Genomic DNA, 13,912 nt, shown 5'->3' with positions numbered 1-13,912 from the left:
TATTGAGGTTAGTTCAGTGTAGTTGCATCCATTTTTCGATGTTTCGTTAATTAGTCTTTAGATTAGTTTATTATATTTGCATCTAGTTTCCAATTTCTCATTAATAACTCTTTGAGGTTAGTTCAATACATCTGCATCTAGTTTATAATTTCTTATTATTTATGCTTTGAGGTTAGTTTGATGTAATTTCATCCCGGTTTCTGATTTCCCGTTAACTATTCTTTGAGGTTATTTCAATGTATTTGTATCTAGTTTTTGATTTCCCGCCAATTATTCTATGAGGTTAGTTCAATGCAGTTGCATTCGGTTTTTGATTTTCTGTTAATTATTTTTTGAGGTTAATTTAATGAATTTGCATCCAGTTTCCGATTCCCTGTTAATTATTATTTGAGGTTTGTTTGATGCATTTTTGCATACTGTTTCTGATTTCCCGTTAAATATTTTTCAAGAATTTGCATCCAATTTCTAATTTCCCGTTAGTTATTCTCTGATGTTAGTTTAATGCAGTTGCAGTCAGTTTCCGATTTCTAATTAATTACTTTTTAAGTTGAGTTTATTATATTTGCATAAAGTTTCTGATTTTCCGTTAATTACTCTTTGAGCTCAGTTCAATGTATTTGAATCCAGTTTTTAATTTCCTTTTAACTATCCAATGTGGTGTATAATATCAACTTTCTACTGATCCATCTGTAGTGTCTTTACAAACATGACATAAAAATAAATTATGCTTGATTTAGTATATGAGATCATCAAAGATTATCCAGTTCTCGATTTTCCGTTAATTATTTTTTAAATTACACCTGACTCACTATGTGGGATCTTCAAAGATTATCTACGAACGGGTCCTGTCACATTAATTATTCTGAAAAATATATGCAACTATATATGTAGAACTATTATATACAAATATTGTATTGATCACTCATCCAAATTTCTTATAACATGAAACCCCCACGTACTCTCTAGTAAAAAAAAAATAACTCGCCATTCATAAAACCTTTCAACTTCATTTTGTTATTTAATAATAGAAGTTTGATTGAAGGTTTGTAAGATTGTCTAATAAGATGAAGTTCATATTGAAGCTACTCGAATAGCAAGGTGTTCCCAATCATAAGAAGAAAGATAAGATAAACACCGTTTTAAATGCAAAACTATATATACTTATCGAGACATTCCCACAACATATATCACAACTATATTTTGAGGTTAGTTCAATGTATTTTCATCCAGTTTCTGATTTTCTGTTATTTATTTTTTGAGGTTAGCTAGTTCAATGCAGTTGCATCCAGTTTCTGATTTCTTGTTAATTATTCTTTGCAGTTAGTTCAATGCATTTACATCTAATTTCTAATTTTCTGTTAATTGTTCTTTGAGGTCAGTTCAATGCATTTGCATACAGTTTCTGATTTCCCGTTAATCATTCTTTGAGATTAGTTTAATACATTTGCATTCAGTTTCCGATTTCTTATTTATTATTCGATGAGGTTGCATTTACATCTACTTTATGATTTCTCATTAATTATTGTTTGAAGTTAGTTCAATGAATTTGCATCATATCCAGTTTCTGATTTGTCGTTAATTATTTCTTGAAGTTAGTTCAATGGATTTGCATCCAATTTATTTTTTGAAATTAGTTCAGTGTAGTTGCATTCGGTTTCCGATTTCCCGTTAATTATTTTTTAAGATTAGTTTCATGCATTTGCATCCTGTTTCCAATTTACAGTTTATTTTTTTTACGTTAGTTCAATACAGTTGCATCCATTTTCCGATTTCTCATTAATTTAATCTCTGAGGGTTAGTTCAATGCATTTGCATCCAGTTTCCGATTTTCTGACAATTATTTTTTTTTATGTTAGTTCGATGTATTTACATCCAAGTTTTGATTTCCTGTTAATTATTCTTTGAGGTTAGTTTAATGCAGTTGTATCCATATTCCGATTGTCTATTAATTACTTTTTAAGATTAGTTTAATACTTGCATGTGTATCCAATTTCTGATTTTCCGTTAAATATTATTTGAGGTTAGTTTGATGCATTTATATCTAGTTTTATATTTTCCGTTAATTGTTTTTTGACGTTAGTTTCATGCAGTATTATATATATTTTAAAATATTTGTCATTATTGGTTTGCTGTTATTTTTTTTTTTTCATTTTCTATTATATATTTTGTGATGTTATTTTTTGTATAATTTAGTTTTCCACATGTAATTTGTTTTAGTTTGGTTTGGTATATAATTTATTTAAGCCCAAGGTCCACTTTAACTAAATCAATAGTTATATAATTTATTTAAGTCAACGTCCGCTTTAATTGAATCTCGTTATTACGCTAAAATTGGAAATTATAAAATTCTGAAATTTAATTGGAATATGTTGTAATTATTGTTGCTGGAATTGTAGTTTTTGAAATTCTTAATTATGACTAAATGTCTAAATTCCACCATGGATGATACATCAAATTGATCCAACTTTATTTATTAGGCCCATATATATAGTGCATATAATACAATTTTATATGTTTGGGTGTACACCCATACTGTTACTTATTTTATGACTAGAATATGCCCCGTGTCTTAAAGACACTCACCGGCATGCCTTCGGCACGTTTCACCTATGCGTTAAAGGCCTTGGGCACTAGTTGCAATCATGCTTGGGCATCCATACAATACCTCCATGAGTAAATTCTAAGACAACAAATAGGATGACTTTACTCCAAGATGGTTGCATCAGTGAGTATTTAACACACTGGTTTGACTGCTAGCCTTTGGGAACTGGTTCCCGAGTTCGATTTTGTTTTAATCAATTTTATGTTGTTGCAATAAACAAAACAAAGCAGAAAATTATGTTAGAGCGACTTTTAACTGTTGACTGTTAAGCGTTACAGCCCGTTTAAACTCATGGATCAACTTTGCGACACATTTAGTTAATAGCTGCCAACACGTATCTCGGGGAAAATAAGAGCACAATAGCTGTTTGATGGTTCTAGATTCAATCTGGACCGTCCTTTATTATAGTTTTGTCCTGTAGTGAAAAAAAAAAAAACCCTATCTTAATAGATAGATTAGTTTAATTTTTTTGTTCCTTTTTTCTCATTCACATGTGTGGTTAACAAATGCATAAAGTAAATGTTCAAGCAACTCTATTTATTTTTTCTTTTGTTCTTTCATAGTTTCATTGTCATTTTCTAGAAAAAAAAATTTATTATGTTAAACTTCACATGAGATTAGTGTAAAAACTATTCTTTGTGGCTTACGAGTTTTAAGAAAATCGTTTTTGGCTAAAACTATCATTTTTAGCAATTTAGTTTTTTGTATATTTTTTTTTCCCCGTAATTAGCTATATTGTTTAGGAAAAATTAGAGACTCTGTAAAACTCTAGCTAGGATTGATTATTTATTTATATCCTACTTGTTCGTAATTAGTAATAGAGTTTAGAAAAAAAAATTGGAGTCTATGTGAGTGCTCCAAAAAATAGATTCGTGAGAGTATAACTATAATATATATCTAAGAATTTGATTTTTTTTTTTTTTTTTTATTGTAATTAGTATTAGAGTTTACAACAAATTGGAGACTATGTGAAGCCTTGAAAAATAGAGCCAAGAGAGTATAACTATAATATATATCTAAGGAAATGTATTTTGATTGAACTCATTACATACATACAGTGACAGAAACCAGTGTTACAAAAACACAGAAACCAGAGAACTCTACAATTTCATTCCATTTTCATTCAACTTATTACATTACAGAAACACAATGCACATCACTTATTAACCAAACAAATACTTGTAAAGCAGGAATACAATGACCAAAATCAAACAAGTTTTCTGGCATTCCAAAGTTGTCACCTTTTTCTTCAACTCTGTTCTCTTCTTCTTCTCAGAGTGAACAATTACATTCAATTTTTCTTGCAACTCCACCTTTTTCATGTTAGCTTCCTCCAAACTTTCTTTCAATCCGTCAACCTCTTTGTACAAATCAATAAAGCTTTGCTTTGTTGATTTTGGAACTTTGTCCTCCCAATCAAAGTAGCCACAGTCGTAAGTTTTGTAATTTGTACAACAAAAAAATCTTCTTCCCAAATTTCCAATAGTCTTTGACATTACCAAAGGAGATGACTCTCCACAAAAGCATGAATGATTCGAATTGATAGAGGTGGACGACATTTTGAACTATTCAAATTGAGAGTTAGGGTTTTCAAATAGAGGAGAAGGGAGGAAGAAGGTTAAACTCGCAATTTCAGTGTTTCAAGTTTTTAAAATTGCGAAACTAGATCGTGTATTTCACGCTTGCAATGAGGTCCAGGTCACGAGTATTTCAAAAAATGCCACATGTCTAGATGGCCGGACACGTGGTATTGGACGGTGGCCACATCAACAAAAATTGATCTGAAATACTTCCAAGTCGCAAAGTGATAATTTTTTGATAGTACAATGTAGTTTAGTGCCTAATATCCGAACTGCAAAAACATGTATAGTAACCCGTACCTTTCTCGGTGAGAACGGTCTACCGACTGCTGTTTCATTTCATTGAAGCGTGCACATGCGCATCATTAATTCATTATTATGTCCAACTGCTTCGAGCTTTCGTTTTCACAATCTCAATATTCTTCTAACTTAACCTTAAAACAGACAGATGCCAACATAAAATCTTATCTTGAGTCTAATATTCAAAGCAAATGATAGCAGTCACTAAAAATTAGCATTATGTCTGTTTCGAAGAATCTCTTACTGTACACGTTGTACTTAGAAGCAAAAGACCATGCCCATGTGTCCACCAATCACTTATTATACTTGCTCTTTCCCCAAATCTTATCTCATTCATAAAGATAAAGATAGATATAGGCTCCATTTCATTTCATTGGACTTTTCAATCTTAGATACTGAACCAATTATACAATAATGTCTATGGTATGTAATGGTATTGGAGTTTCGGACATATCAGATGAACTAGACAAAATTCAAGTGAGTGTTGATCTTGTTACTGCAGCAAGACGCCACCTCGTTTTTCTGAAAGCAGTGGCAGAGTCTCAATGGCTTTACACCACTTTTTCTCTTCGGCAAGCCATTAAAAGGTATGATGAGCTATGGATGCCGTTGATTTCTCAAGTAACTGTTGGAGGTTCATCACCAATACTTCTTCCTCCTTTAGATGTACAGTGGGTTTGGCATTGTCACACTCTTAGTCCAGTACGTATCTCAAAACTCATAATTTTTTTTATGTTTTTTTGTGTGTGTGGAAGTGATTGAAAAGAATGACACACCATTTTACAGGTAAGGTATCGGCAATATTGTGAGGTGAAATTTTCGAAAATGATTGAGAAACCAGTGATATCTGATGATGGGAATGAAGAGTTTGCTTTGAATAGATGCTATGATCTGTGGAGTTGTAGATACCCTTTTGAGCCATTTGAGATGGAATCCATTTGTGATGATGAGGGAGTGGAGATTGTTACGAATGAGGAACTGTTAAAAGAGGTTTTAAAGTGTAGTTCCTTGTATTCAAAATTTAATGAGCCTTATATGTTAGAACTAGTTTATTTAATTGCAGCAAAAGAAAGATACAAGAGGTTTATGTACTTGTTAGAGAAATTTAAAGATGGGCATTCTCGATTTACGCCTACTTTGGATATTCAACTAATGTGGTTGACACACATGGTGAGTGTTTTCTGTCTTTGTTGGTGTTTAAGAATCTATAGTACCATTTTGTTTATTTGGTTCTTGGAGTGATGGTTTTTTATGCAGAGTTATCCACTCATATATGCCAAGGATGTGAAAAAGATTGAAGGGGAACTAGGGAACCGGATTGGCATTTGGGATACATTTAAAGATGAAGATGTTGAAGGAAGTAAGAAGTTATGGGAAGAAGTGTTTGATGAACCTTATGAGAAAGCAGGGGCAATGCTTGATTGTGAGATAGCTGGGTCGTTGAAGCCACCGGTCTATTTGGTGGTTTCAGATACTGATGTTAACTCTAAATACAAGTGTATGGAACCCAGATTCTTATTAGAGGTAAGCAGCCCATTCATATCCTTGTTAATGTATCCGTATAATTTGTGACTAACGTTTTAGCAGATGCCTTACAAATATATAGGTCCTCACCTTACACACCGATAACAAAGCATTTGATAATCTATTGTGACTTCATTCATGTGTTTGAAAATTATCTTCCAATCCAAGTATTAGGAATTTGGGAGGTTCCTATTTTTAAAACATGTGGAATGCATTAAGCAGGAGAGTTCGATGTTGTCCACCTTGGTGTAGACGATATGGTCTCATGTACAGTTGGCATACTTTTGTGTAGTTGGGGATAAAGATGTGGCTGCATATATGTTTGCTTCATTTGCAAGATAGCGTAAGAAATGTCCTCTGAATGACAGATATTCTGTATTCTTAAAGACCACATGCAGGCAGTGCTTAAACATAGCATGTGAGGTTATTTTAGAAGGTCTATCTCAAGAAGCTAAGTTATCTAGAATCCTGCAGGGAATTGGTCCTAATCCCTTCTTCAATTTTTGCTAGACATATGATTTTGTTTGTAAATTGTTGTTTTTGACCAACACTGAAGTTCTCTTCTACATTGCTAATACGTAGGGAGTCGTGTTGCAAAATGAAACGAGAACTGTCTGAATGGTATTAAGTTGTCATGATCTGGTTAAGACAGTCCGTGCAGGCACTAATTCTACTGCACTGATTTGCTTTATCAGGTCTGCATATTTGTAAAAGAAAAGGTGGAAGTAAGGCATTCACAAGATAAGGAGAACGAGTACTTAAGACTCCGAATGCTCCGATGTCACAAAGAGATGAAGATGGACAAAGATCTCACATTCCTGGTGTCCAATACATGGAGAAAGGCATGTCATCTTTACTCTGAGTTTGGTACCAGAGGAGTTATCCTTGAGCTCAGACGTTGCGGCAAGAGTTGTTTAAAGAGTAATGTACGAAGCACGATAGTGTTTCTATGGAATGATTTAATTCGTGCACCGTGTCTTACGGTAGGAAAAGAGCTAGGGAAGAAAGTGAGATTGGTGGCTTCCATAGTGCCACCAGTACAAGCTCCGTACCTACTGAAATGCGTGCCTGATAGAGTAACAGATGATTCAGGTGCAATGATATCAGATGTAATATTAGAAATGAATCGGTATCGGCCGCAAGAGGGACGATGGTTGTCTCGAACGGTGTTAGATCGTGCAGGGAGGGAATGCTTCGTTTTGCGAATACGGTATATCTATGTGTGTAAAAATATTTTTCTTTTGAAAGGATCCAATAGAATTGTTTATATTTATCCTACTGATTATGTCGGGTCGGATATGTTTGTGCAGAGGGGAAGAGGTATTTGGAGGAGAGGAGGTGAAATTCCAATTGCTGTGAAATGGGAAGACAGAATAATAGAAGTCCGTGAAGGCTCTTGGGCATATGTTGCAGGTTCTATTGGTAAAATACCAGGTATGCTTTCAGTCTAGTTAGTCTCTTCTCTCTGTTTCTCTGGCAATTTAGCTGCTCTCTTTAGCTTGGTGTACCATGGTCCAATCTGGGATAGTACTCACTTGATTGTTTTTCTGGTTGGTTGTTCTAAATAAAACTGAAGACCCTAAGTATTGATTTTTTCAGGTTATCACATTGTAATAAGAATTACCTCATGAATAACGGAATAAGTAACATGTAATTCTTATCGGTTATCCGTTGGTTATTCTTAGTAGAACAGGAGTTCCTGATAGAAAAACATGTTAATTGGGTCTCCTAAATGATATAATCATGGAATATTAGCTTTGGGTGCCATCCACTCATTCATAACAGCATGGCATAATAGCTCTGACATGATTTCTGTATGTAGGCAAAACATGAGCCCTATCAGCAAATTGTGGGCTACTTCCCTTATTTATTTTATCCCTTGATTTTTTGTCTTTTTCATTAGATCTTAGTAGTCTTTCTCAGCGAAAATAGAAGTGGGAAAAATAGCCAAGGATTTTTGGTAAACCACGCTTCTTTGAAAAAGTTTTCCTTTAGAGAACTATTTTATTGGGACAGATACTCAAAGTAAATCATGTCTCTTTGGTAATTGTTTATGTTTCTTTTCCTTTTTGTTTCTTTTTGGCATAATGTAAGTCATAAATGCGGATTAAGTAGTAGATGTCAAGTATCCCTTGGGAGTGGACTGTAATGAAAGATATTAAGTGTGTCATCAATAACTACATATGCATTTCATTGATGTGCATGAAGAAAAGCTCAGACAACTCATGTATATTATATTGTGATGTATCATATCTTTGTTTCCTTTTGGTCTGTTAAGTCTATAGTAAGCAAGCAATAAAGATGCTGTGTGTGAATGTAGAGAGCAGATTGTACGCACCAGAGGAGGGTTTCCACCGCTCTCCGATGATACACACATAGGCATCTGTGCCACTCCTAAATACATGTATTTGCTAAATTTGGGAGACATGGACAACGTATTGGCAGAGGATGGGGACGTTGTTTGTATTCTGTTTTTTTAAACCATTGGTTGCATTTGGCTTGAGCTAAAGCCTTAGTTAACCTGATTAACATGAGCTCTAGTATTTAAAATGTAATAAATCATTGATTATATATGTATATGTTTACTCAACTATTTTAAGTGGAGACCTTTCTCAAACCACTCTTGGTAATATGTTATAAAACGAATAACACCAATGCAGAGAAGGTGGCAGGAACAGCCACACCCAGAGAACACTCGAAAGATAAAGCTACATGGAGTCTGTCAACAGGAGATGAGCTGACAATACATTGGGTTTCCTCTGGTCTTACTTTGAACCTTCAAAACAGAACCTCATCTGACTCGGTAAGTAAACTGGTGTCAAATAATAATCTGTTCTTCTCTTGCAAAACTGGTTGAATGTTAAGAGTGGTTGCAGGTGAGGTTACTAAAAGGAAGAAAAATGCAGTATCAGGTAATGAATAAAGTTAGCTGCAAACCCGGAGATAAACAAGCAGAAGAAGAAGATGCATTTGTTACACTTGTACGATACACGCCAGGTAACCCCAATGGAAGAGCAACAGCACTGATGAATTGGAGATTATTAGTAGTGGAGTTCTTACCAGAAGAAGATGCAGTTATGGTGCTGCTAATATGTATGGCAATACTTCGAACTGTAACGGAGATGGTGGGTCAAGACATGGGGAACTTGTTGGTTAGACGGAGATTGAAGGAACACACAATTGGAATGAGAGACTGGGGTTCTGTAGTTATTCTCCCATCGTCTATGTCTTCCCCAAGTTCTCCTATTTCGCCATATCTTCAACCTTGGCATTGGAACGCAAGTGTGGTGATGGCATCAGTTGAAGCTGACCAGAATACAAGGCAGTCCTCACCAGCGGAGGGAGGGGATAAGCTATACAAGACTGGAATTATACCCGGATCAAAGGGGGGCTTACAGATTAGAGGTGTTTCTCACGTCGTTTTTTAATGGTTATTCTCAACTTTTATTGTTCATACTGTAACAACAGAAACGATTCATTGTCTTACATGTAAAAGATTAAGATAATGAAATTACAGGTTGTATATAATTTGGTGGAGAGAAAATGTTCGTATATCATTTCTTCTTCTAGATTTTTTTACATTTGCAATTTTCCCTATACGTTCGTTTATTCCTCTAAAACACTTGCCTCAAAAAACTTGTTGGACGTTTGGCTTTTTGTTGTTGCTGTTGCTGCAAAATTACGAAGGGCAGTTACTGAAACTGCAGCCTATATCTGCTGCTTTTAAAACGGAGAAAACTATATCTTTTTTTTTTCGTATGTTTGTTGTATGATTATGCAGTTTAATCATAAATTGAAACAAGACACCTACTGTTGTTACGTAGCATCAAATTGGATTGTACTACTGAGAATCTGAATCCGAATAAGTTGATGCTATCATCTGTTCATACCTGGACAATACTATGTACATAATCTCATGGGAAGTATAGCAACACGTGATATACTTGGGAAGCAGAAAAATGACGAAAGAAAACCAATACTGGGGGCTGTTCGCTATCTGTTTTGGATTGGCCTGTTATTACAAACCAGCAGCGCAAATTGGTTTTGAAGTACGAATTCTTTAATGCAAATTGCCGTTTTTTATTTCCTCCTCTTTTCAGGTAAAGAAACAAAACAAAACGAACACGAGGGACCACAATTCACCTGATCACTTTCCTATACAATTCTCTCATAATCTTATGATTTTATCAACAGTCAACACAACCAACTTGCCATTTGATGCTCACTGCAACATTGCAACACTGTTGCGCGCCACATAAACGGCACATAGATTAGAGTTTTGGCATTGCTCAAATTTGAGTCCGGTATAAACAATCTCCATAGTAGTGTATATGGAGATTAGCGAAGTAGAACAACAAACCATAGCCCAGAATATCCATATTGATCTGAACTCATAATTTTCTCCATATAAATTGTGGTACTCAGTGGATACATCTTGAAAATACTGATATTCCAATCCACCTAAATATAATCCCACATGTATCCAGTTAGTAAGACGGGAAACATAGACATGAGTACATGACCAAGCAATGGAGCTTGGAAGCTGCTATGAAAATTACTTGAGACTAAAAAAAACGAACACAACCTCGGATCATCCCACCTAGTAAACTTAGTCATATTTCGGTTTCTTTTCCATCAGAATCTCAATCAAAGAACAATTAAATCCGAAGCAACTCAATGCTTACATAACTCCTCCATAAAAGACCGATTTGGAAATCTCTATCATAAATTGTATGCAAACTCAAGTATTCTCTCTACAGCTTGTAAATTCTGATCAATCTAACCATTTGAACTGTATAAAATTTTCAATTACAGAGACTATCAAGTACCAAATAATTTACTTAATTACTAGTATTTATAGGAGAAGTCCAGGATAAATTGCCAAATCCAAGATGCTTTTATTTCCAGTCAAATAAACAAATTACAACAGAATCAAGATTAGACTACAGTTAACTTGAGATTGACAACAAATGAAGAATAAATAAAAACAAAATTAAACAACATTAGTTGAAGTCACTGAAGAAGGAACATCATCAAAACTCCAAAGATCCATAACTGGAACACCAACAACACTTTCTTGAACAGAATTTGAAACAACAGCTTGCTGCTCAAGTTCAACACCTCCATCAAGATATGGAATTTGATAAAACCTCATATAAGATTCAAAAGCCATCAACTCCTCAGAAAGCTTCTCTACTTCACTCACTCTCTCCTCCTCATCTTCAATCACCACCACCTCTTTGTCCTTCTCCACTTCTTCTACTTTCTGTTCTTCCACTTTCACTTCAGAAACATAGTGACCTTGTGGTTCAGTTGAAAACCCAAAATCCCAGTTGTTTGAAAGGTTATGAGAAATAGGTAAGTGAGAAAACTCAACTTCTTCATTAGGAAAATTAACTTTAGCTTTCTTACCTCTTATTTTTCTTGCTTCTTTATCATAAGCTCTTGCTGCTTCTACAGCTGTATTGAAAGTACCTAACCAAACTCTAACACCTTTTCTTGGATCACGTATTTCAGCTGCCCATTTTCCCCATGGTCTCTGTCTTATTCCTCTGTACAAGTTCTTTCTCTTTCTTTTTCCATTTTTCTCAACTTTTCCATCACTTGAAGGAACAGCACTTTTCTTGACAAGTTTTTTGTTATGGCTGAAGTGCTGGAACTGGGTTTCGAAAGAGGAACTAGGCCAGAGGTCAGAAGCGTAGATGTCGCGTTGGCGAGGAATGAAGTCAGAAATGATTGCACCACCACACAATAGTTTTTGTGTGAATAGTTGATAAATGGTATGTTTTGGAACCTGGAGAAAAAAAAGCTGAATTGTTGTTGTTGTGAAATGAAAGGTTTTCTTGTGGGCAAGTTTGGAGAAGGGAAGAAGAATTTGTAGTTGAAAATTTTGTACAATTTGAGGCGGTTTCTGAGATTTTCTTTTCCTTTCCTTTCACTTCCCGTGTGGTTGTGAAATGAAAGATTCAGCAGTGCAACGTTGCTGGCAAATGTAGAGACTTACGTGGTTGGACACTTGGACCGTTGGATTACTATGTCTTAGGAAGAATATAGAAAATTTGGCACTCCAAATGGTCCAACGTAGAATACAGATGTCAACTTATAAGACATTTAGAACAAATGGAAAAAAAAAAAACTTTTGCCATGGAAGCTGTCTTAAAACTTTGCCATAAAGCTGTCTTAAAACCTCTTAGGTTTGAATTAGCCCTAACTAGGCTGGTCAAAGGATTGGTTTAGTTCGGATTTGGAAAACAAGAAATTGGTCCAACGCCCAATTCCGATTCAAAACAACTCTAGAATGCAGAGTTTTTTTTTATAATCACTCACAATGACCAATTTCGGGTGAAAGTAACCCTGAAAACCAATTTTCGCGTGAAAATAACCCTCAACGACAAATAGTCCGGATTTGAAATAAATATTTTCCGATTTTACCTATCATTTTACTATGAACAATGAGTGTTCATACTTTCTGCTGATGTATGAACAATGATTGTTCATATCCAAATAGGTGAACGTACCTTATACAATATATTGATGTATGAATAATGATTATTCATAGATCATGTTGAGGTATAAACAGTGATTGTTCATACTCCAATATGTGTTCTTATTGATCATACATTATGTTAATGTATGAACATTGATTGTTTATACCCAAAATAGGTATGAACAATGATTGAGGTATGAACAATCATTGTTCATACTTCAATAAGTGCTCGTATTGATCATACATTATATTATGAACATTGATTATTCATAACCCAAACAGTTGTTCATACCCTAATATATGTATGAATAATGATTGTTCATAGCTCATGTTGATGTATGAACAATGATTGTTCATACCCAAAATAAGTATGAACAATTATGAACAATTATTGTTCATACTCTAATAAGTGTTTTTATTGATCATACATTGTGTTTAGGTATGAGCATTAATTGTTCATACTCCAATAAGTGTTCTTATTGATCATACATTATGTTGAGGTATGAACATTGATTGTTCATATCTATTGGTATGAACAATGATTGTTCATAGCTCATGTTGATGTATGAACAATGATTGTTCAATTGTTCATACCCTAACAAATATTCTTATTGATCATACATTATGTTGAGGTATGAACATTGATTGTTCATACTCCAATTGGTGTTTTTACTGATCATACATTATGTTGAGATATGAACACTGATTGTTCATATCCCAAATAGGTATGAACAATCAACAATGATTGTTTATATGAACAATGAGTGTTCATAGCTCATGTTAATGTATGAACAGTGATTGTTCATACCCCAAATAGGTATGAACAATTATTGTTCATACTATATACACCAGGTCGTTTCGGTTGGGCTTGGCCGTTTATTATTTCGTACCAGGGGTATACTTAACATTTTATGTACCCGAGCCATTTTTAATTTCGCGTTAAGGGTATACTTGAACTTTCATCTACCCAGTCCTTGTGAGTAGGGGTGTGCATGGGTACCCAATTATCCTAACCCGAACCGGAATCAAAACCGTTTATAGCGGTTCTGGGTCCTAAAATGTTAGACCCATTTAAAGTGGGTCTTTAAGAACCAAACTGATAAAGAACCGAAACCGATAGAACCGAATAGTAAAAAACCAATGGGTACCCGAACTGAAACCGGAACCAATTAGTATGATTTTGATATATAGAATTTAGAATTATATTACACTAAATAAAGGCAAACCCAAACATTATTATTATATATAGTCTATATTTGTTAGCTGTAAAATTATACTAAATATATATAACATTTAGCATAATAGTGAATGTGTGTTATTAAATACATCTTTTATAATATTACATTAAATATGTGTATTATAAATATTAATAATAATGTTTACGTGTCTACGTCTACACGTATAGTCGTATACTATGAA

General features: G+C 34.3%; 1 protein-coding gene and 1 pseudogene across 2 annotated transcripts; one reads left to right on the top strand and one right to left on the bottom strand.

Moving 5' to 3' along the window:
- The first annotated feature begins 4,727 nt into the window (after positions 1 to 4,727).
- LOC147498739 (uncharacterized) lies at positions 4,728 to 9,563 on the top strand. The gene is made up of 7 exons (XM_086560654.1): positions 4,728 to 5,184; positions 5,269 to 5,652; positions 5,740 to 6,006; positions 6,702 to 7,228; positions 7,319 to 7,440; positions 8,667 to 8,809; positions 8,883 to 9,563. The coding sequence occupies exons 1-7, from the start codon at positions 4,897 to 4,899 to the stop codon at positions 9,432 to 9,434; spliced, it is 2,283 nt and encodes a 760-aa protein (XP_086416780.1). The 5' UTR covers positions 4,728 to 4,896; the 3' UTR covers positions 9,435 to 9,563.
- A 1,319-nt stretch (positions 9,564 to 10,882) lies between these two features.
- On the bottom strand, positions 10,883 to 13,419 carry LOC147498738 (ethylene-responsive transcription factor ERF071 pseudogene; annotated as a pseudogene). Its single transcript, XR_015196958.1, has 2 exons — positions 13,411 to 13,419; positions 10,883 to 11,800 (listed from the first exon to the last, which is right to left on the bottom strand). The product of XR_015196958.1 is annotated as an ethylene-responsive transcription factor ERF071 pseudogene (transcript).
- Positions 13,420 to 13,912: the final 493 nt, after the last annotated feature.

The sequence above is a fragment of the Coptis chinensis genome, chromosome 5, assembly GCF_015680905.1.
Source record: "Coptis chinensis isolate HL-2020 chromosome 5, ASM1568090v1, whole genome shotgun sequence".
NCBI lineage: Eukaryota > Viridiplantae > Streptophyta > Magnoliopsida > Ranunculales > Ranunculaceae > Coptis > Coptis chinensis.
Note: the sequence above shows the minus strand (reverse complement) of the source record. Positions and strands in the feature narration are given on the sequence as shown.